The sequence below is a fragment of the Triticum aestivum genome, chromosome 5D (assembly GCF_018294505.1).
Source record: "Triticum aestivum cultivar Chinese Spring chromosome 5D, IWGSC CS RefSeq v2.1, whole genome shotgun sequence".
NCBI classification, from domain to species: Eukaryota; Viridiplantae; Streptophyta; class Magnoliopsida; order Poales; family Poaceae; genus Triticum; species Triticum aestivum.
In genome coordinates, this window is record NC_057808.1 from 565888223 (window position 1) to 565910215 (window position 21993).

Below are 21993 nucleotides of genomic sequence, written 5' to 3' on the forward strand. Positions count from 1 at the left end.
AGATAAATAAAAGAGCACTGGTACTAAAATAGTAAGATGTCTTGCATGCATAGAAAATGAGGATTAAACATACTCAAGTCAAGCATTGTGACAGTGAACATGGTACACCTGCATGGATGCAGTGAGAGTCACAGGATCACCTGGGCTGGGCCCTAATTAAACCCTACTAAATAAACATTTCTCTTTCCCCTCTCCCCCTCCTATCCCTCTCTCTCTCTCTTTCCCAGCTCCAACCCCAAACACAAATTAAACTCTATATTTACTTGTAATTAAGCAGCAGCAGCACCACAAGGAGAGGAAGCACAAAGCTTGAAGCTTCAGAGTGAAAGTATCCCAGTTTTAAGTTTTACCAATGGAGATTCGGACTAGATCAGAGGTACTGCGCGTGTATCCTCTCCTTGTTCTCCTCCCACCACAGCTTGGCGTTCAGCTCCGCAAATTTCTCACGGCTGCATGCAACAAGATGATAATAAGATTCAACAACACCAAAGAATCATCATCTGGTCATGTGCTGGATTCAGAGAATGGTGATGGACCTGAAGCGGACGCGGCGGAGCTCGCGGGCGCCGTCGGCGAGCTCGCGGACGGTGATGTACACGCCGGGCTCGTCCTGGATCACCCACTCCGTCACCTCCAGCTCGCTGGCGTTGCTGATGGACACGTCGTCCGGCATGGACGAGGTGGTCGTCCGCGCCGGCTCCGGGAGGTCGGGTTCCGGACCGCCGTTCGGGCGCTGCTGGTGTTGCTGCTGCTGCTGCCAGGCGCGCTCCGACGGGTTGGACGACGACGGCGGCGGCGGGGACAGCGGCCCGCGGAAGCTGTGCTGCCGTGCCGCGCCGGCGCCGGCGCCGCCTGGGCCGGCGGCCGCTGCGGAGGGCTGCGCGCGGGCGAAGGCCGCGCCCCACGCGATGCTCTCCGGCGTCGCCGCCGGGCTGCCCATCGTCGAGCCCACCTGCGACTGCGAGTAGAACGACTCCCTCTGCTGCAAACAAAGAGCTGCTTGAGCCTTAAGCAACGATGCACGACGATGGCGCCGTCGCCGGACAGACGGAGACTGACCTCGCCGTCGTCGTCGCCGCGGGGCGGGTCGGGGAGCACCTGGCGGGTGAAGCGGCGGACGTTGTAGAGCTCCATGATGCGCTCGTTGTTGTCGCCCCACCACCGCTGCGCCTGCCACTTGTCGTACATCTCCCGGCTGAACCGGATGCGCTTCAGGTCGTTGCCGGCGCCGCCCGCCAGCGACACGAACGTGATCTGCACCCCGGGCTCCACCTGCGCCACCCACTCCCGCACCGCCGCCTCGCCCCCGCCGCCCTGGCCTCCGTTGGGCGGCCGCTCCCACGCCGGCGTGGAGTTCGCGCTCGACGCCGCCGTGCCGCCCCCGCCCCCGGCGCCGTGGCCCAGGTACGTGGCCGGCGGCACCGCCATGTCGTCCTGCACCACGCCCGGCCGGTAGTAGCCGCTCCGGTACAGGGACGTCGTCCGGCCCCTCGGCGGCGGCGAGCCCCCGCGCTTGGGCACCCCCTGCCTCTGCGTGCCCGACAGCTTCAGCACCATGTCCTTGAGCTGCACCGTCCAGCAAAATTCAAGGGGTCAGAATCAAACATATGAATCCATTGCTACCAACTATACAAAACACCATTGATATCCATGCATCAAATGGAACAGAGTCCACAGCTAGCTCCAGATAAAAAATTCAGAGATGCATACTACTTACTCCCAGATTGTAGCAACTGCAGGACTGCATCTCTCTTTCAGTGATTATAAAATACTCTAAAACTACAATTAGCAACCAAACAGAAACAGTCTCCAAGCAACCTATCAATCTTGATCTTTTACTGTGCCATCTAGTGTGAAGTTCAGACAAGCTGCATTCCACATGGCCATTTTATTTATATAATGCGGGGGTCTCCGGTCAAATGTGAATGCTAGATGATGCCGGCTCCTGCTGCTGCGCCTTTAGGGGTCAGAGAAATGACATGTTCAAAGGTTATGTTTCACTCCTCTGCTTTGACCTCATGCCCAATCCCTCCACTGGTAAACACTCTTTATTCAGTTCAGACAGCACAATGACATGTTTGTTGCTTTCACTCACACAAGAATGCTATACTTGCCACTGGTACAGTGGTCAAGAAACTAAGTGCTGGCTAGCTGTTTTACACTTAGTTTTTACAATTCATAGCTGTATGTGGTAAATTCTTACCCTAAGCAAGGTAATTAAGTAAACTGCTACATGGTCACTACACTAGTACAATGTTTTTGGTATCTGCAAACTAGCTAGCTAGGGCCAGTTGAAGCAAGCAAACAAGGATGGATTCTCTGACCCGTTTGCTTTTCTTTTTGTTCTCTTTAACCACAAACATACTGCAGATATATACCTCTGTCTGCCCATGGTGTTTTTCAGTCTCCTGCATGTTTCATCTACAGTCAGATTTACCCCCCTTTCATGATACCACCCATCTTTTGATGCATCTCTCTCCCTGACCTCTTTTATCAGGCAAAAGATAAAATTTAAAAATTGAAGATCCCCACACAGCCCAGCACAGCACAGAGCTGGGGATTGGATTCTTGCCTTGCTGCTGGAGGTTGCAGCAGCAATATGCTTGGCACATCCCTGTCTATCTGTCCATCCATCCATCCATCCAGGCCAGGGGATCTCTTTCACATTCTCTCCTTTTGAGAAAGCATGCATCCTTGTACATCAATCTACCCAACTATGTACTATCTTGTATGGGGATGAGTCATCTACATCCACTTTCTTTTTCCATTCAAAAAGAGAAGAGATTAAAAGAAAAAGAAAAGGAAAGAACAAAGGAGGAGCCAGATATTGGAGGAAGTTTTGAAGTTGATCAAAGCTTCTTTGTGACAACAGAAGAGGGGGAGGAATAGTCCATGGCCACTCTTTGATCGTTTAGAAAGAAGCATCTGAAGACGTGTATGAATAGATAAATGCATGGTTGATCATTCGTATTTGCTTTACGCTTGTGCTTTGTTGCAGGAATCCCTCTGCGCACATTTATATATGAAACCATGGATACATCCTTCCACATCGATCTATCCGTCCATCTCATATGGGGATGGGACATCTACATGAACTCTTTTTTTTTTGGGTCCAAAAAGAACATAAAAGAAAGGCGTGTGGGTGTTGTGTGCGAGACGGTTTGAAGTTGATCAAAGCTTCTTTGCCACACAAAAGAAGAGGGGAATGAACACTTTGCTGCATGCATCTGAACACACACATATATTTTAGAAAGAAGCATCTCAACACACACACATTTTAGAAAGAAGCATAGATATATACTAGTATGGAAATGGATGATATTTGTATGTGCCGGCTTTTGCTTTGTTCCAGGAAACCCTCCACAAGGAGATGGCACAAAGTGAAAGGTGGTTGTATCTAAACCATATAACTGTGTATGCGTGTATGGTTGCAGCAGCAGTGCAGGCATGATGCCATGGCCTACACTGTCTCTATCTGTCTGTCCCCTAACTTTATTTTGACCAGGCCATCTTTGATTAACTTGTTGTGTAGTATAGTTTGAATTCCTTTCCGAACATCTTGCTGCGGTTCAGTAAAGAGTTAGCTTAAAGAGCAAGTAGTTAATTAAGCAGTGAAGCCAGAGCTTGGATTCACCTTGGCTGGCTGGGGTCAAGGATTCAGAAGAAGAAAAAGGCAACAATCCAAAGTGTGGACTGTTGACAAGAGTTAAGAAGTATACTACTCCCTCCGTTCGGAATTACTTGTCTCGAAAATGGATGTATCTAGAAACATGCGTGGACTGAAGGTTTGACCGGCAGCGATGATGAAGAATGAAGCATATGGACGGCTGGAAATGCCTCCAAGTTGAAGTGAAGTGGACGTTGGCCGGTTAGAAAAGGAAAAGTGGCGCCATACATGTACGTAGTATGTACGTAGCGTATGAATGTGGGCTTTGAATGTAGAGGCACGAAGAGATATTCGTCTGGCGGTATGGTACGGTAGTAGTGTACTATAGTGGTCATATATTAACAAAAAGAGAAGGGCGGAGAATAAAGAGGCTGAGGGAGCAGAGGAGGAGGCAGAAACTTTGGCATGCAGTGCGCTGCGCTGCTGTTCCTTGGCATTGGCATTAGCGTTGGCGTATGCCGTGCATGGCATATATGCTTGCGCTTTACCCAAAGAAAAAAGAGAAAAGACATGTCCTTGCTGGTATTCTGATCGTTTCTTTTCTTTTCCTTTTGGCGCTCGCTGATGAGTGGCGATCGATTAAAGCCGTGGATGAGCAGCTGCAGCTGATCCGATTAAAGGTACGTAACGCTTATTACAAGCTAAAGAAAGCAGAAATGGAATACTACAAGGTTGAAGAAAAACCAACCCGGACAGCAGCACCTGCAGGACAGGGTAGATAGATTGCAGCCCTACCTTGAGAGAGGCTGCAGTGCACCCACCCCACCCAGCTGTATCCATATGTAACTGTAACTGTAATGCCATAGCAGCATGCCTGCATGCATGCATGTAGGAGTAGTTCTGTAGACAGGGACAAGCATGGTCCATATATATGGAGCCCGCGGCCGACCGTGTAGCCGTGTAGGTGCGCAGATGGATGGATCGGACATGTGCGTGCCTCGGGATCGGATCGCGGCCTACACGCACAGTCTCATGCACACCAGTGCAGGACCAACCAGGCAGAGGCAGAGGCATAGGCATAGGCATAGGCAGGACCGGAGAAGAAGATAGTCTCATGCACGCCATGATTCATTCGGTCTCTCCCTCCCTCTGGATCATCACTATGCAAGGTGGGGGGGTCCCCTCATCGCTATAGCTCTCATACTAGCATAGAATACTAGCTTGCTTGCTCCCCGGGCGGCCGCCCGCATCGGGGGCCGCGACGACAAGACGGTCGGAAAGCACAGACCGGCCGGCCGGCCGGCCGCGTAGGGGTGGGGGTAGGACGACGACATGTCCCTGCTGGATGTCTGTCTCTCTGTGCATATGATATGATATGCCAAACCAAAGGAAAGCGACGCCACGCGCGCATTGCAGCTAATCACTACCGCCGCACCACTAGACCAACATCATCATCAACCACAACCGTGGCTATCAACTTTAACAAAAACTAAAGCTAGCTACATGTTTACTCCTACTACTACTTGTCATGCATGTTGGCTTGAGACCTTTTTTTTTTTTTGCGGAATGTTGGCTTGAGACCTTGAGTGGAGAGGAGAGGAGAGGAGAGGACAGACACCGTTCCAAATTCGAAAACCATTACATACAGAAATACTAATAAAAAAAGAAGTGGTTGCACCTCCCATAGGCCATGGCCGTGGGTGTTTCAGCACCCCTTCCATGTGCGTACCGTACCGTACGTGTGTGTCGCGGCGATCGACTTCTTCGTTTGGTGCTAGTGTAGTAGTAGCAGCTAGTAACTTGCTAGTGTCTGTGAGATGGATCGAGGAGCTCGCTCGCTGCTGCGCTTATGTATACTACTTGAACAAGTTAGGGACAGACAGACAGTGCAAGGATCCAACAACACTTCACATCAAGGAAGAGAGAGATGGAGAGAGTGGTTGCGCCTTTGAAGAAATCAATGAACTTGAACCAAAATGCATGCATGCATCTTACCGGCAGATTAAGGAGGATGTACGTACGTACTGTACGTGCCTAGCTAGCTAGATGCCTAGATGCATCGGCATGGCGCTGGAACAAGCAAAACCGACAACTGACCGCATGCACGGACGGACGGACGACGTACCTGGGAGGTGAGCGACTTGACGGGGTCCCTGCATGTCGGGGTATCTCCGTCTCTGTCGCCGCCGGCGCCGTCCCGCTCCCGCTCCCGGCCGCCGCCTTCTTCCTTGTTGACGCACGCGATGCAGGCCAGCATCTTCTCCCCCTCCCTCTCTTGGCTTCCCTTCGCTTCCAACCAGCTGGGTCAGCCTCTCCTCTTCTCGCTACTTTCAAATACTACCCCCACACCCCGCTCCACTCTGCACTCTGCACCGCAGGCGCAGCGGGCTGGCTATATATATATATATGCTCCCTCACTGAGATGGATGGATCCGCTTGTAGCTTGAGTAGATGGAGCTGTGGAGTGGAGTACTCTACTGCGCAGTGCTGCACTTTTATATATGCTCACTCTACTCTAGCAAGGAAAGGAGAGAAGGTAGGATGGCGTGCTCTGCTCTCTGCTTTGAGCGTCCACTGAGCTGAGCAATGCGCAATGCAGCAGACGCGGCTAAGCTACCAGTGTCTACTTTAATAGTGCTGGTGGCCAGGCCAGAGACTGTTACCTCGCCGCAAATTTGACAATTTTAACGTCGGGACGAAATCAAATCACAGAATGAACTGCCCGTGAAACTATTTCACGTCGTTGACCTTTTTGTGTGGCGCCCGACACGCAGGCCCCACACCCTACGGTGCAGCGCCTAGCTCGCGTCAGTCCACCGTGGCAGCCCCTGGGCCCGCACCCATCAGTGCAGCGCCTTCGAGCTAGGCGCCACACATGTAATGTGCAGCGCCTAGCGCTCGGGCACTGCACTGTGACTTATCCAGCCGCGGCGGCCCTCTCCTCCCCCACCCACCCCATTGCACCACCAGTTACAGAAACACGCGGCGGCGGCCCTCTCCTCTCCCCTCTCCCAAATCCTTCAGATCTGACGATTTGGTCCGTGGATTCCTTCACCAATCCATCCTAGAAGGTACTCTCCTCCGATCCCCTTCTTTCTATCCATATAATGTATGCTATTTTGAAGTTCTTGGGGAACCCTTGTTTGATTTGATTAGATTAGAATGTTGCATGTATTAGATACCTAATTTTGCAACCCTAGTTTAGTTGATTTTATTGAAAAGATATGGTTTGGATACATAGGTTGACATGTTATTTCTATGGAAAAGATATTTGTATTGAATCTTGCATGAAGTAGGCCTAGTTTAGTTTATTTGTGTTGAAATTATATTCGTATTGACAAGAATGCTTTGGACACATATGCTTTGAATTTTGCATACGGTAGGCATACTTTAGTTTATTTGTATTCAAAAGATAATCGTGTTGACAAGAAAGCTTTGTTTCAAATTGTTAGGATGGTTTGGCTTCTCGATGATCACTGGGACAAACAACACCGGTCGTACGCTATGTCAGTGGAGCAGCGGGTAATAATGAAAGTGGCCGGTGTTATGAATTTCATGTTCATTTCAAACACAAATGCCCCATATGTAATTTTATGATTTGTTTGTTTGTAGGAGCTTGCACCTCTGAAGTTTCGGTCTCACGGGGTCAACCTTGGGGGGGATGCGCTATGATGAGCGATACACACCGTATGTAAGGGAGACAGGACTTCTCCCTTTCATTCAGTTGGTCAGCCGGTCGACGCCACCCAACAATGCTGCAACAATCACCGCGCTTATTGATCGTTGGAGGCCGGAGACACACAGTTTCCATCTTTGGACTGGGGAGATGATCGTGACGCTCCAGGATATTGCTATGTGTTGGGAAACGTAGTAATTTCAAATTTTCCCTATGCACACGCAAGATCATGGTGATGCATAGCAATGAGAGGGGAGAGTGTGTCCACATACCCTCGTAGACCGAAAGCGGAAGCGTTAGCACAACGCGGTTGATGTAGTCGTACGTCTTCACGATCCGACCGATCAAGTACCGAACGTACGGCACCTCCGAGTTCAGCACACGTTCAGCTCGATGACGTCCCTCGAACTCCGATCCAGCCGAGCTTTGAGGGAGAGTTCCGTCAGCACGACGGCGTGGTGACGATGATGATGTTCTACCGACGCAGGGCTTCGCCTAAGCACCGCTACGATATTATCGAGGTGGATTATGGAGGAGGGGGGCACCGCACACGGCTAAGAGATCAAGAGATCAATTGTTGTGTCTTTGGGGTGCCCCCTGCCCCCGTATATAAAGGAGCAAAGGGGGGGGGGAGGCGGCCAATATGTAAGCAGCTTCACCGAGGTCCTTCATTGAAAAACTCTTATTCAAGTTGTTGGGGATCGTAGCAGAATTTTAAAATTTCCTACGCATCACCAAGATCCATCTATGGAGTATACTAGCAACGAGGGGAAAGGAGTGCATCTACATACCCTTGTAGATCGCGAGCGGAAGCGTTCTAATGAACGGGGTTGATGGAGTCGTACTCGCCGTGATCCAAATCACCGATGACCTAGTGCCGAACGGACGGCACCTCCGCGTTCAACACACGTACGGAGCAGCGACGTCTCCTCCTTCTTGATCCAGCAAGGGGGAAGGAGAGGTTGATGGAGATCCAGCAGCACGACGGCGTGGTGGTGGATGTAGCGGGATCTCGGCAGGGCTTCGCCAAGCTTCTGCGAGAGGGAGAGGTGTTGCAGGGGGAGAGGGAGGCGCCAGGGGCTGTGTTCTTGCTGCCCTCCCTCCCCCCACTATATATAGGCCCCCTGGGGGGGGGGCGCTGGCCCTGGGGATCCCATCTCATGGGGGGGGGGGCGGCCAAGGGGGAAGGGGGGCTGGCTTCCCCCCCAAGCCAAGTGGGGCGCCCCCCACCCCTAGGGTTTCCAACCCTAGGCGCAGGGGGAGGCCCAAGGGGGGCGCCCCAGCCCACTAAGGGCTGGTTCCCTTCCCACTTCAGCCCATGGGGCCCTCCGGGATAGGTGGCCCCACCCGGTGGACCCCCGGGACCCTTCCGGTGGTCCCGGTACAATACCGATAACCCCCGAAACTTTCCCGGTGGCCGAAACTGGACTTCCTATATATAATTCTTCACCTCCGGACCATTCCGGAACTCCTCGTGACGTCCGGGATCTCATCCGGGACTCCGAACAACTTTCGGGTTTCCGCATACTCATATCTCTACAACCCTAGCGTCACCGAACCTTAAGTGTGTAGACCCTACGGGTTCGGGAGACATGCAGACATGACCGAGACGCCTCTCTGGTCAATAACCAACAGCGGGATCTGGATACCCATGTTGGCTCCCACATGTTCCACGATGATCTCATCGGATGAACCACGATGTCGAGGATTCAATCAATCCCGTATGCAATTCCCTTTGTCAATCGGTATGTTACTTGCCCGAGATTCGATCGTCGGTATCCCAATACCTTGTTCAATCTCGTTACCGGCAAGTCTCTTTACTCGTACCGTAATGCATGATCCCGTGACTAACTCCTTAGTCACATTGAGCTCATTATGATGATGCATTACCGAGTGGGCCCAGAGATACCTCTCCGTCACACGGAGTGACAAATCCCAGTCTCGATCCGTGCCAACCCAACAGACACTTTCGGAGATACCCGTAGTGCACCTTTATAGTCACCCAGTTACGTTGTGACGTTTGGTACACCCAAAGCACTCCTACGGCATCCGGGAGTTACACGATCTCATGGTCTAAGGAAAAGATACTTGACATTGGAAAAGCTCTAGCAAACGAACTACACGATCTTTTGTGCTATGCTTAGGATTGGGTCTTGTCCATCACATCATTCTCCTAATGATGTGATCCCGTTATCAATGACATCCAATGTCCATAGTCAGGAAACCATGACTATCTGTTGATCAACGAGCTAGTCAACTAGAGGCTTACTAGGGACACGTTGTGGTCTATGTATTCACACATGTATTACGATTTCCGGATAATACAATTATAGCATGAACAATAGACAATTATCATGAACAAAGAAATATAATAATAACCATTTATTATTGCCTCTAGGGCATATTTCCAACAGTCTCCCACTTGCACTAGAGTCAATAATCTAGTTACATTGTGATGAATCGAACACCCATAGCGTTCTGGTGTTGATCATGTTTTGCTCTAGGGAGAGGTTTAGCCAACGGATCTGCTACATTCAGGTCCATATGTACTTTACAAATATCTATGTCTCCATTCTGAACACTTTCACGAATGGAGTTGAAGCGACGCTTGATATGCCTGGTCTTCCTGTGAAACCTGGGCTCCTTGGCAAGGGCAATAGCTCCAGTGTTGTCACAGAAGAGAGTCATCGGGCCCGACGCATTGGGAATCACCCCTAGGTCGGTAATGAACTCCTTTATCCAGATTGCTTCCTGTGCTGCCTCTGAGGCTGCCATGTACTCCGCTTCACATGTAGATCCCGCCACGACGCTTTGCTTGCAACTGCACCAGCTTACTGCCCCTCCATTCAAAATATACACGTATCCGGTTTGTGACTTCGAGTCATCCAGATCTGTGTCGAAGCTAGCGTCGACGTAACCCTTTACGACGAGCTCTTCGTCACCTCCATAAACGAGAAACATATCCTTAGTCCTCTTCAGGTACTTCAGGATATTCTTGACCGCTGTTCAGTGTTCCATGCCGGGATTACTTTGGTACCTTCCTACCAAACTTACGGCAAGGTTTACATCAGGTCTGGTACACAGCATGGCATACATAATAGACCCTATGGCCGAGGCATAGGGGATGACACTCATCTTTTCTCTATCTTCTGCCGTGGTCGGGCATTGAGCCGTGCTCAATTGCACACCTTGCAATACAGGCAAGAACCCCTTCTTGGACTGATCCATATTGAACTTCTTCAATATCTTGTCAAGGTACGTACTCTGTGAAAGACCAATGAGGCGTCTTGATCTATCTCTATAGATCTTGATGCCTAATATATAAGCAGCTTCTCCAAGGTCCTTCATTGAAAAACACTTATTCAAATAGGCCTTTATACTTTCCAAGAATTCTATATCATTTCCCATCAATAGTATGTCATCCACATATAATATGAGAAATGCTACAGAGCTCCCACTCACTTTCTTGTAAACACAGGCTTCTCCATAAGTCTGTGTAAACCCAAACGCTTTGATCATCTCATCAAAGCGAATGTTCCAACTCCGAGATGCTTGCACCAGCCCATAGATTGAGCGCTGGAGCTTGCATACTTTGTTAGCATTCTTAGGATCGACAAAACCTTCCGGCTGCATCATATACAATTCTTCCTTAAGGAAGCCGTTAAGGAATGCCGTTTTGACGTCCATTTGCCATATCTCATAATCATAGAATGCGGCAATTGCTAACATGATTCGGACGGACTTCAGCTTCGCTACGGGTGAGAAAGTCTCATCGTAGTCAACCCCTTGAACTTGTCGATAACCCTTAGCGACAAGTCGAGCCTTATAGATGGTCACATTACCATCCGCGTCTGTCTTCTTCTTAAAGATCCATTTATTTTCTATGGCTCGCCGATCATCGGGCAAGTCAGTCAAAGTCCATACTTCGTTTTCATACATGGATCCTATCTCGGATTTCATGGCTTCTAGCCATTTGTCGGAATCCGGGCCCGCCATCGCTTCTTCATAGTTCGAAGGTTCACCGTTGTCTAACAACATGATTTCCAGGACAGGGTTGCCGTACCACTCTGGTGCGGAACGTGTCCTTGTGGACCTACGAAGTTCAGCAGTAACTTGATCCGAAGCTTCATGATCATCATCATTAACTTCCTCCCCAGTCGGTGTAGGCACCACAGGAACATCTTCCCGCGCTGCGCTACTTTCCGGTTCGGAAGGGGTGACTATCACCTCATCAAGTTCCACTTTCCTCCCACTTAATTCTTTCGAGAGAAACTCTTTCTCCAGAAAGGACCCGTTCTTGGCAACGAAGATCTTGCCTTCGGATCTGAGGTAGAAGGTATACCCAATAGTTTCCTTAGGGTATCCTATGAAGACGCATTTCTCCGACTTGGGTTCGAGCTTTTCAGGTTGAAGTTTCTTGACATAAGCATCGCATCCCCAAACTTTTAGAAACGACAGCTTAGGTTTCTTCCCAAACCATAATTCATACGGTGTCGTCTCAACGGATTTCGACGGAGCCCTATTTAAAGTGAATGCGGCAGTCTCTAAAGCATAGCCCCAAAATGAGAGCGGTAGATCGGTAAGAGACATCATAGATCGCACCATATCCAATAGAGTGCGATTACGACGTTCGGACACACCATTTCGCTGAGGTGTTCCAGGCGGCGTGAGTTGTGAAACGATTCCACATTTCTTTAAGTGCGTACCAAATTCGTGACTTAAATATTCTCCACCACGATCTGATCGTAAGAACTTTATTTTCCTGTCACGTTGATTCTCAACCTCACTCTGAAATTCCTTGAACTTTTCAAAGGTTTCAGACTTGTGTTTCATTAGGTAGACATACCCATATCTACTTAAGTCATCAGTGAGAGTGAGAACATAATGATAGCCTCCGCGAGCCTCAACACTCATTGGACCGCACACATCGGTATGTATGATTTCCAATAAGTTGGTTGCTCGCTCCATTGTTCCGGAGAACGGAGTCTTGGTCATCTTACCCATGAGGCATGGTTCGCACGTGTCAAATGATTCGTAATCAAGAGACTCCAAAAGTCCATCTGCATGGAGCTTCTTCATGCGCTTGACACCAATGTGACCAAGGCGGCAGTGCCACAAGTATGTGGGACTATCGTTATCAACTTTACATCTTTTGGTATTCACACTATGAATATGTGTAACATCACGTTCGAGATTCATCAAGAATAAACCATTGACCAGCGGGGCATGACCATAAAACATATCTCTCATATAAATAGAACAACCATTATTCTCGGATTTAAATGAGTAGCCATCTCGAATTAAACGAGATCCAGATACAATGTTCATGCTCAAAGCTGGCACTAAATAACAATTATTGAGGTTTAAAACTAATCCCGTAGGTAAATGCAGAGGCAGCGTGCCGACGGCGATCACATCGACCTTGGAACCATTCCCGACGCGCATCGTCACCTCGTCCTTCGCCAGTCTCCGCTTATTCCGCAGCTCCTGTTTTGAGTTACAAATATGAGCAACCGCACCGGTATCAAATACCCAGGAGCTACTACGAGTACTGGTAAGGTACACATCAATTACATGTATATCACATATACCTTTGGTGTTGCCGGCCTTCTTGTCCGCTAAGTATTTGGGGCAGTTCCGCTTCCAGTGACCACTTCCCTTGCAATAAAAGCACTCAGTCTCAGGCTTGGGTCCATTCTTTGACTTCTTCCCGGCAACTGGCTTACCGGGCGCGGCAACTCCCTTGCCGTCCTTCTTGAAGTTCTTCTTACCCTTGCCTTTCTTGAACTTAGTGGTTTTATTCACCATCAACACTTGATGTTCCTTTCTGATCTCCACCTCCGCTGATTTCAGCATTGAATATACCTCAGGAATGGTCTTTTCCATCCCTGCATATTGAAGTTCATCACAAAGCTCTTGTAGCTCGGTGGAAGCGACTGAAGGATTCTGTCAATGACCGCGTCATCCGGGAGATTAACTCCCAGCTGAGACAAGCGGTTGTGTAACCCAGACATTCTGAGTATGTGCTCACTAACAGAACTATTTTCCTCCATTTTACAGCTGAAGAACTTGTCGGAGACTTCATATCTCTCGACCCGGGCATGAGCTTGGAAAACCATTTTCAGCTCTTCGAACATCTCATATGCTCCATGTTTCTCAAAACGCTTTTGGAGCCCCGGTTCTAAGCTGTAAAGCATGCCGCACTGAACGAGGGAGTAATCATCAGCACGTGATTGCCAAGCGTTCATAACGTCTTGGTTCTCTGGGATGGGTGCTTCACCTAGCGGTGCTTCTAGGACATAATCTTTCTTGGCAGCTATGAGGATGATCCTCAGGTTCCGGACCCAGTCCGTATAGTTGCTGCCATCATCTTTCAGCTTGGTTTTCTCTAGGAACGCGTTGAAGTTGAGGACAACGTGGGCCATTTGATCTACAAGACATATTGTAAAGATTTTAGACTAAGTTCATGATAATTAAGTTCATCTAATCAAATTATTCAATGAACTCCCACTCAGATAGACATCCCTCTAGTCATCTAAGTGAAACATGATCCGAGTTAACTAGGCCGTGTCCGATCATCACGTGAGACGGACTAGTCAAGATCGGTGAACATCTCCATGTTGATCGTATCTTCTATACGACTCATGCTCGACCTTTCGGTCTTCCGTGTTCCGAGGCCATGTCTGTACATGCTAGGCTCGTCAAGTCAACCTAAGTGTATTGCGTGTGTTCCGAGGCCATGTCTGTACATGCTAGGCTCGTCAACACCCGTTGTATGCGAACGTTAGAATCTATCACACCCGATCATCACGTGGTGCTTCGAAACAACGAACCTTCGCAACGGTGCACAGTTAGGGGGAACACTTTCTTGAAATTATTATAAGGGATCATCTTACTTACTACCGTCGTTCTAAGCAAATAAGATGCAAAACATGATAAACATCACATGCAATCAAATAGTGACATGATATGGCCAATATCATTTTGCTCCTTTGATCTCCATCTTCGGGGCGCCATGATCATCTTCGTCACCGGCATGACACCATGATCTCCATCATCATGATCTCCATCATTGTGTCTTCATGAAGTTGTCACGCCAACGATTACTTCTACTTCTATGGCTAACGCGTTTAGCAATAAAGTAAAGTAATTTACATGGCGTTATTCAATGACACGCAGGTCATACAAAAAATAAAGACAACTCCTATGGCTCCTGCCGGTTGTCATACTCATCGACATGCAAGTCGTGATTCCTATTACAAGAATATGATCAATCTCATACATCACATATATCATTCATCACATCTTCTGGCCATATCACATCACAAGGCACATGCTGCAAAAACAAGTTAGACGTCCTCTAATTGTTGTTGCAAGTTTTTACGTGGCTTCTATAGGTTTCTAGCAAGAACGTTTCTTACCTACGTAAAACCACAACGTGATATGCCAATTTCTATTTACCCTTCATAAGGACCCTTTTCATCGAATCCGTTCCGACTAAAGTGGGAGAGACAGACACCCGCTAGCCACCTTATGCAACTAGTGCATGTCAGTCGGTGGAACCTGTCTCACGTAAGCGTACGTGTAAGGTCGGTCCGGGCTGCTTCATCCCACAATACCGCCGAAACAAGATAAGACTAGTAGTGGCAAGAAAAATTGACAACATCTACGCCCACAACTGCTTTGTGTTCTACTCGTGCATAGTAACTACGCATAGGCCTGGCTCATGATGCCACTGTTGGGGATCGTAGCAGAATTTTAAAATTTCCTACGCATCACCAAGATCCATATATGGAGTATACTAGCAACGAGGGGAAAGGAGTGCATCTACATACCCTTGTAGATCGCGAGTGGAAGCGTTCTAATGAACGGGGTTGATGGAGTCGTACTCGCCGTGATCCAAATCACCGATGACCTAGTGCCGAACGGATGGCACCTCCGTGTTCAACACACGTACGGAGCAGCGACGTCTCCTCCTTCTTGATCCAGCAAGGGGGAAGGAGAGGTTGATGGAGATCCAGCAGCACGACGGCGTGGTGGTGGATGTAGCGGGATCTCGGCAGGGCTTCGCCAAGCTTCTGCGAGAGGGAGAGGTGTTGCAGGGGGAGAGGGAGGCGCCAGGGGCTGTGTTCTTGCTGCCCTCCCTCCCCCCACTATATATAGGCCCCCTTGGGGGGGGGGGGCGCCGACCCTGCGGATCCCATCTATGGGGGGGGGGGGGCGGCCAAGGGGGAAGGGGGGTTGGCTTCCCCCCCAAGCCAAGTGGGGCGCCCCCCACCCCTAGGGTTTCCAACCCTAGGCGCAGGGGGAGGCCCAAGGGGGGCGCCCCAGCCCACTAAGGGCTGGTTCCCTTCCCACTTCAGCCCATGGGGCCCCCCGGGATAGGTGGCCCCACCCGGTGGACCCCCGGGACCCTTCCGGTGGTCCCGGTACAATACCGATAACCCCCGAAACTTTCCCGGTGGCCGAAACTGGACTTCCTATATATAATTCTTCACCTCCGGACCATTCCGGAACTCCTCGTGACGTCCGGGATCTCATCCGGGACTCCGAACAACTTTCGGGTTTCCGCATACTCATATCTCTACAACCCTAGCGTCACCGAACCTTAAGTGTGTAGACCCTACGGGTTCGGGGGACATGCAGACATGACCGAGACGCCTCTTCGGTCAATAACCAACAGCAGGATCTGGATACCCATGTTGGCTCCTACATGTTCCACGATGATCTCATCGGATGAACCACGATGTCGAGGATTCAATCAATCCCGTATGCAATTCCCTTTGTCAATCGGTATGTTACTTGCCCGAGATTCGATCGTCGGTATCCCAATACCTTGTTCAATCTCGTTACCGGCAAGTCTCTTTACTCGTACCGTAATGCATGATCCCGTGACTAACTCCTTAGTCACATTGAGCTCATTATGATGATGCACTACCGAGTGGGCCCAGAGATACCTCTCCGTCACACGGAGTGACAAATCCCAGTCTCGATCCGTGCCAACCCAACAGACACTTTCGGAGATACCCGTAGTGCACCTTTATAGTCACCCAGTTACGTTGTGACGTTTGGTACACCCAAAGCACTCCTACGGCATCCGGGAGTTACACGATCTCATGGTCTAAGGAAAAGATACTTGACATTGGAAAAGCTCTAGCAAACGAACTACACGATCTTTTGTGCTATGCTTAGGTTTGGGTCTTGTCCATCACATCATTCTCCTAATGATGTGATCCCGTTATCAATGACATCCAATGTCCATAGTCAGGAAACCCATGACTATCTGTTGATCAACGAGCTAGTCAACTAGAGGCTTACTAGGGACACGTTGTGGTCTATGTATTCACACATGTATTACGATTTCCGGATAATACAATTATAGCATGAACAATAGACAATTATCATGAACAAAGAAATATAATAATAACCATTTATTATTGCCTCTAGGGCATATTTCCAACACAAGTATCCCTTTATGCTATCCAGAAATTCTATATCATTTCTAATCAGCAATATGTCATCCACATATAATATCAGAAATGCTACAGAGCTCCCACTCACTTTCTTGTAAATACAGGCTTCTCCAAAAGTCTGTATAAAACCAAATGCTTTGATCACACTATCAAAGCGTTTATTCCAACTCCGAGAGGCTTGCACCAGTCCATAAATGGATCGCTGGAGCTTGCACACTTTGTTAGCTCCCTTTGGATCGACAAAACCTTCCGGCTGCATCATATACAACTCTTCTTCCAGAAATCCATTCAGGAATGCAGTTTTGACATCCATTTGCCAAATTTCATAATCATAAAATGCGGCAATTGCTAACATGATTCGGACAGACTTAAGCATCGCTACGGGTGAGAAAGTCTCATCGTAGTCAATCCCTCGAACTTGTCGAAAACCTTTTGCAACAAGTCGAGCTTTATAGACAGTAACATTATCGTCAGCGTCAGTCTTCTTCTTGAAGATCCATTTATTCTCAATGGCTTGCCGATCATCGGGCAAGTCAACCAAAGTCCACACTTTGTTCTCATACATGGATCCCATCTCAGATTTCATGGCCTCAAGCCATTTTGCGGAATCTGGGCTCACCATCGCTTCTTCATAGTTCGTAGGTTCGTCATGGTCTAGTAACATAACCTCCAGAACAGGATTACCGTACCACTCTGGTGCGGATCTTACTCTGGTTGACCTACGAGGTTCAGTAGTAACTTGATCTGAAGTTTCATGATCATATCATTAACTTCCTCACTAATTGGTGTAGGTGTCACAGGAACCGGTTTCTGTGATGAACTACTTTTCCAATAAGGGAGCAGGTACAGTTACCTCATCAAGTTCTACTTTCCTCCCACTCACTTCTTTCGAGAGAAACTCCTTCTCTAGAAAGGATCCAAATTTAGCAACAAAAGTCTTGCCTTCAGATCTGTGATAGAAGGTGTACCCAACAGTTCCTTTGGGTATCCTATGAAGACACATTTCTCCGATTTGGGTTCGAGCTTATCAGGTTGAAGCTTTTTCACATAAGCATCGCAGCCCCAAACTTTAAGAAACTGACAACTTTGGTTTCTTGCCAAACCACAGTTCATAAGGCGTCGTCTCAACGGATTTCGATGGTGCCCTATTTAACGTGAATGCAGCCGTCTCTAAAGCATAACCCCAAAATGATAGCGGTAAATCAGTAAGAGACATCATAGATCGCACCATATCTAGTAAAGTACGATTACGACGTTCGGACACACCATTACGCTGTGGTGTTCCGGGTGGCGTGAGTTGCGAAACTATTCCGCATTGTTTCAAATGAAGACCAAACTCGTAACTCAAATATTCTCCTCCACGATCAGATCGTAGAAACTTTATTTTCTTGTTACGATGATTTTCAACTTCACTCTGGAATTCTTTGAACTTTTCAAATGTTTCAGACTTATGTTTCATTAAGTAGATATACCCATATCTGCTTAAATCATCTGTGAAGGTGAGAAAATAACGATACCCGCCGCGAGCCTCAACATTCATCGGACCACATACATCTGTATGTATGATCTCCAACAAATCTATTGCTCACTCCATAGTTCCGGAGAACGGCGTTTTAGTCATCTTGCCCATGAGGCACGGTTCGCAAGTACCAAGTGATTCATAATCAAGTGGTTCCAAAAGTCCATCAGTATGGAGTTTCTTCATGCGCTTTACACCAATATGACCTAAACGGCAGTGCCACAAATAAGTTGCACTATCATTATCAACTCTGCATCTTTTGGCTTCAATATTATGAATATGTGTATCACTACTATCGAGATTCAACAAAAATAGACCACTCTTCAAGGGTGCATGACCATAAAAGATATTACTCATATAAATAGAACAACCATTATTCTCTGATTTAAATGAATAACCGTCTCGCATCAAACAAGATCCAGATATAATGTTCATGCTCAACGCTGGCACCAAATAACAATTATTCAGGTCTAAAACTAATCCCGAAGGTAGATGTAGAGGTAGCGTGCCGACCGCGATCACATCGACTTTGGAACCATTTCCCACGCGCATCGTCACCTCGTCCTTAGCCAATCTTCGCTTAATCCGTAGTCCCTGTTTCGAGTTGCAAATATTAGCAACAGAACCAGTATCAAATACCCAGGTGCTACTGCGAGCATTAGTAAGGTACACATCAATAACATGTATATCACATATACCTTTGTTCACCTTGCCATCCTTCTTATCCGCCAAATACTTGGGGCAGTTCCGCTTCCAGTGACCAGTCTGTTTGCAGTAGAAGCACTCAGTCTCAGGCTTAGGTCCAGACTTGGGTTTCTTCTCCTGAGCAGCAACTTGTTTGCTGTTCTTCTTGAAGTTCCCCTTCTTCTTACCTTTGCCCTTTTTCTTGAAACTGGTGGTCTTGTTGACCATCAACACTTGATGCTCCTTCTTGATTTCTACCTCCGCAGCTTTTAGCATTGCGAGGAGCTCAGGAATTGTCTTATCCATCCCTTGCATGTTATAGTTCATCACGAAGCTCTTGTAGCTTGCTGGCAGTGATTGAAGAATTCTGTCAATGACGCTATCATCCGGAAGATTAAATCCCAGTTGAATCAAGTGATTGTTATACCCAGACATTCTGAGTATATGCTCACTGACAGAACTATTATCCTCCATCTTACAGCTGTAGAACTTATTGGAGACTTCATATCTCTCAATCCGGGCATTTGCTTGAAATATTAACTTCAACTCCTGGAACATCTCATATGCTCCATGACGTTCAAAACGTTGTTGAAGTCCCGGTTCTAAGCCGTAAAGCATGGCACACTGAACTATCGAGTAGTCATCAGCTTTGCTCTGCCAGACATTCATAACATCTGGTGTTGCTCCTGCAGCAGGTCTGGCACCTAGCGGTGCTTCCAGGACGTAATTCTTTTGTGCAGCAATGAGGATAATCCTCAAGTTACGGACCCAGTCCGTGTAATTGCTACCATCATCTTTCAACTTTGCTTTCTCAAGGAACGCATTAAAATTCAACGGAACAACAGCACGGGCCATCTATCTACAATCAACATAGACAAGCAAAATACTATCAGGTACTAAGTTCATGATAAATTTAAGTTCAATTAATCATATTACTTAAGAAATCCCACTTAGATAGACATCCCTCTAATCCTCTAAGTGATCACGTGATCCAAATCAACTAAACCATGTCCGATCATCACGTGAGATGGAGTAATTTCAATGGTGAACATCACTATGTTGATCATATCTACTATATGATTCACGCTTGACCTTTCGGTCTCAGTGTTCCGAGGCCATATCTGCATATGCTAGGCTCGTCAAGTTTAATCTGAGTATTCCGCGTGTGCAACTGTTTTGCACCCGTTGTATTTGAACGTAGAGCCTATCACACCCGATCATCACGTGGTGTCTCAGCACAAAGAACTTTCGCAATGGTGCATACTCAGGGGGAACACTTATACCTTGATAATTTAGTGAGAGATCATCTTATAATGCTACCGTCAATCAAAGCAAGATAAGATGCATAAAAGATAAACATCACATGCAATCAATATAAGTGATATGATATGGCCATCATCATCTTGTGCTTGTGATCTCCATCTCCGAAGCACCGTGATGATCACCATCGTCACCGGCGCGACACCTTGATCTCCATCGTAGCATCGTTGTCGTCTCGCCAACTTATGCTTCTACGACTATCGCTACCACTTAGTGATAAAGTAAAGCATTATAGGGCGTTTGCATTGCATACAATAAAGCGACAACCATATGGCTCCTGCCAGTTGCCGATAACTCGGTTACAAAACATGATAATCTCATACAATAAAATATAGCATCATGCCTTGACCATATCACATCACAACATGCCCTGCAAAAACAAGTTAGACGTCCTCTACTTTGTTGTTGCAAGTTTTACATGGCTGCTACGGGCTGAGCAAGAACCATTCTTACCTACGCATCAAAACCACAACGATAGTTTGTCAAGTTAGTGCTGTTTTAACCTTCTCAAGGACCGGGCGTAGCCACAGTCGGTTCAACTAAAGTTGGATAAACTGACACCCTCCAGCCACCTGTGTGCAAAGCACTGCTACCTCTTGAGCACTGCGTTGGTTTTTTTTCCCTTGAAGAGGAAAGGGTGATGCAGCAAAGTAGCGTAAGTATTTCCCTTAGTTTTTGAGAACCAAGGTATCAATCCAGTAGGAGGCTACGCGCAAGTCCCTCGTACCTTCACAAAACAAATAAATCCTCGCAACCACCGCGATAAGGGGTTGTCAATCCCTTCACGGTCACTTACGAGAGTGAGATCTGATAGATATGATATGATAATATTTTTGGTATTTTTATGATAAGATGTAAAGTAAAATAAGAGCAAAGTAAAAAGCAAAGGAAATAAATAAGTGGTGGAAGATTAATATGATAAAGATAGACCCGGGGGCCATAGGTTTCACTAGTGGCTTCTCTCAAGAGCATAAGTATTTTACGGTGGGTGAACGAATTACTGTTGAGCAATTGACAGAATTGAGCATAGTTATGAGAATATCTAGGTATGATCATGTATATAGGCATCACGTCCGAGACAAGTAGACCGACTCCTGCCTGCATCTACTACTATTACTCCACTCATCGACCGCTATCCAGCATGCATCTAGAGTATTAAGTTCATGAAAACAGAGTAACGCCTTAAGCAAGATGACATGATGTAGAGGGATAAATTCATGCAATATGATAAAACCCCCATCTTGTTATCCTCGATGGCAACAATACAATACGTGCCTTGCTGCCCCTACTGTCACTGGGAAAGGACACCGCAAGATTGAACCCAAAGCTAAGTACTTCTCCCATTGCAAGAAAGATCAATCTAGTAGGCCAAACCAAACTGATAATTCGAAGAGACTTGCAAAGATAACCAATCATACATAAAAGAATTCAGAGAAGATTCAAATATTGTTCATAGATAATCTTGATCATAAACCCACAATTCATCGGTCTCAACAAACACACCGCAAAAAGAAGATTACATCGAATAGATCTCCACGAGAGAGGGGGAGAACATTGTATTGAGATCCAAAAAGAGAGAAGAAGCCATCTAGCTACTAACTATGGACCCGAAGGTCTGAGGTAAACTACTCACACTTCATCGGAGAGGCTATGGTGTTGATGTAGAAGCCCTCCGTGATGGATGCCCCCTCCGGCGGAGCTCCGGAACAGGCCC

At 47.6% G+C, this 21993-nt stretch overlaps 1 protein-coding gene across 3 annotated transcripts; it reads right to left on the reverse strand.

The window, feature by feature from the left end:
* Positions 1–24: 24 nt before the first annotated feature.
* LOC123123963 (protein Brevis radix-like 4) lies at positions 25–6231 on the reverse strand. 3 transcript variants are annotated; one of them, XM_044544626.1, is made up of 4 exons: positions 5733–6231; positions 1060–1566; positions 537–979; positions 25–449 (listed from the first exon to the last, which is right to left on the reverse strand). In XM_044544626.1, exons 1-4 carry the CDS (start codon positions 5862–5864, stop codon positions 371–373), a joined length of 1161 nt encoding a protein of 386 aa, XP_044400561.1. In that variant the 5' UTR covers positions 5865–6231; the 3' UTR covers positions 25–370. The 3 variants fall into 3 exon arrangements, with proteins under 3 accessions (XP_044400561.1, XP_044400560.1, XP_044400562.1); XM_044544625.1 differs by having other exon boundaries at positions 537–982; positions 5733–6225; XM_044544627.1 differs by lacking the exon at positions 5733–6231 and adding an exon at positions 1718–2165 and having other exon boundaries at positions 537–982.
* Between the last annotated feature and the right edge of the window lie 15762 nt (positions 6232–21993).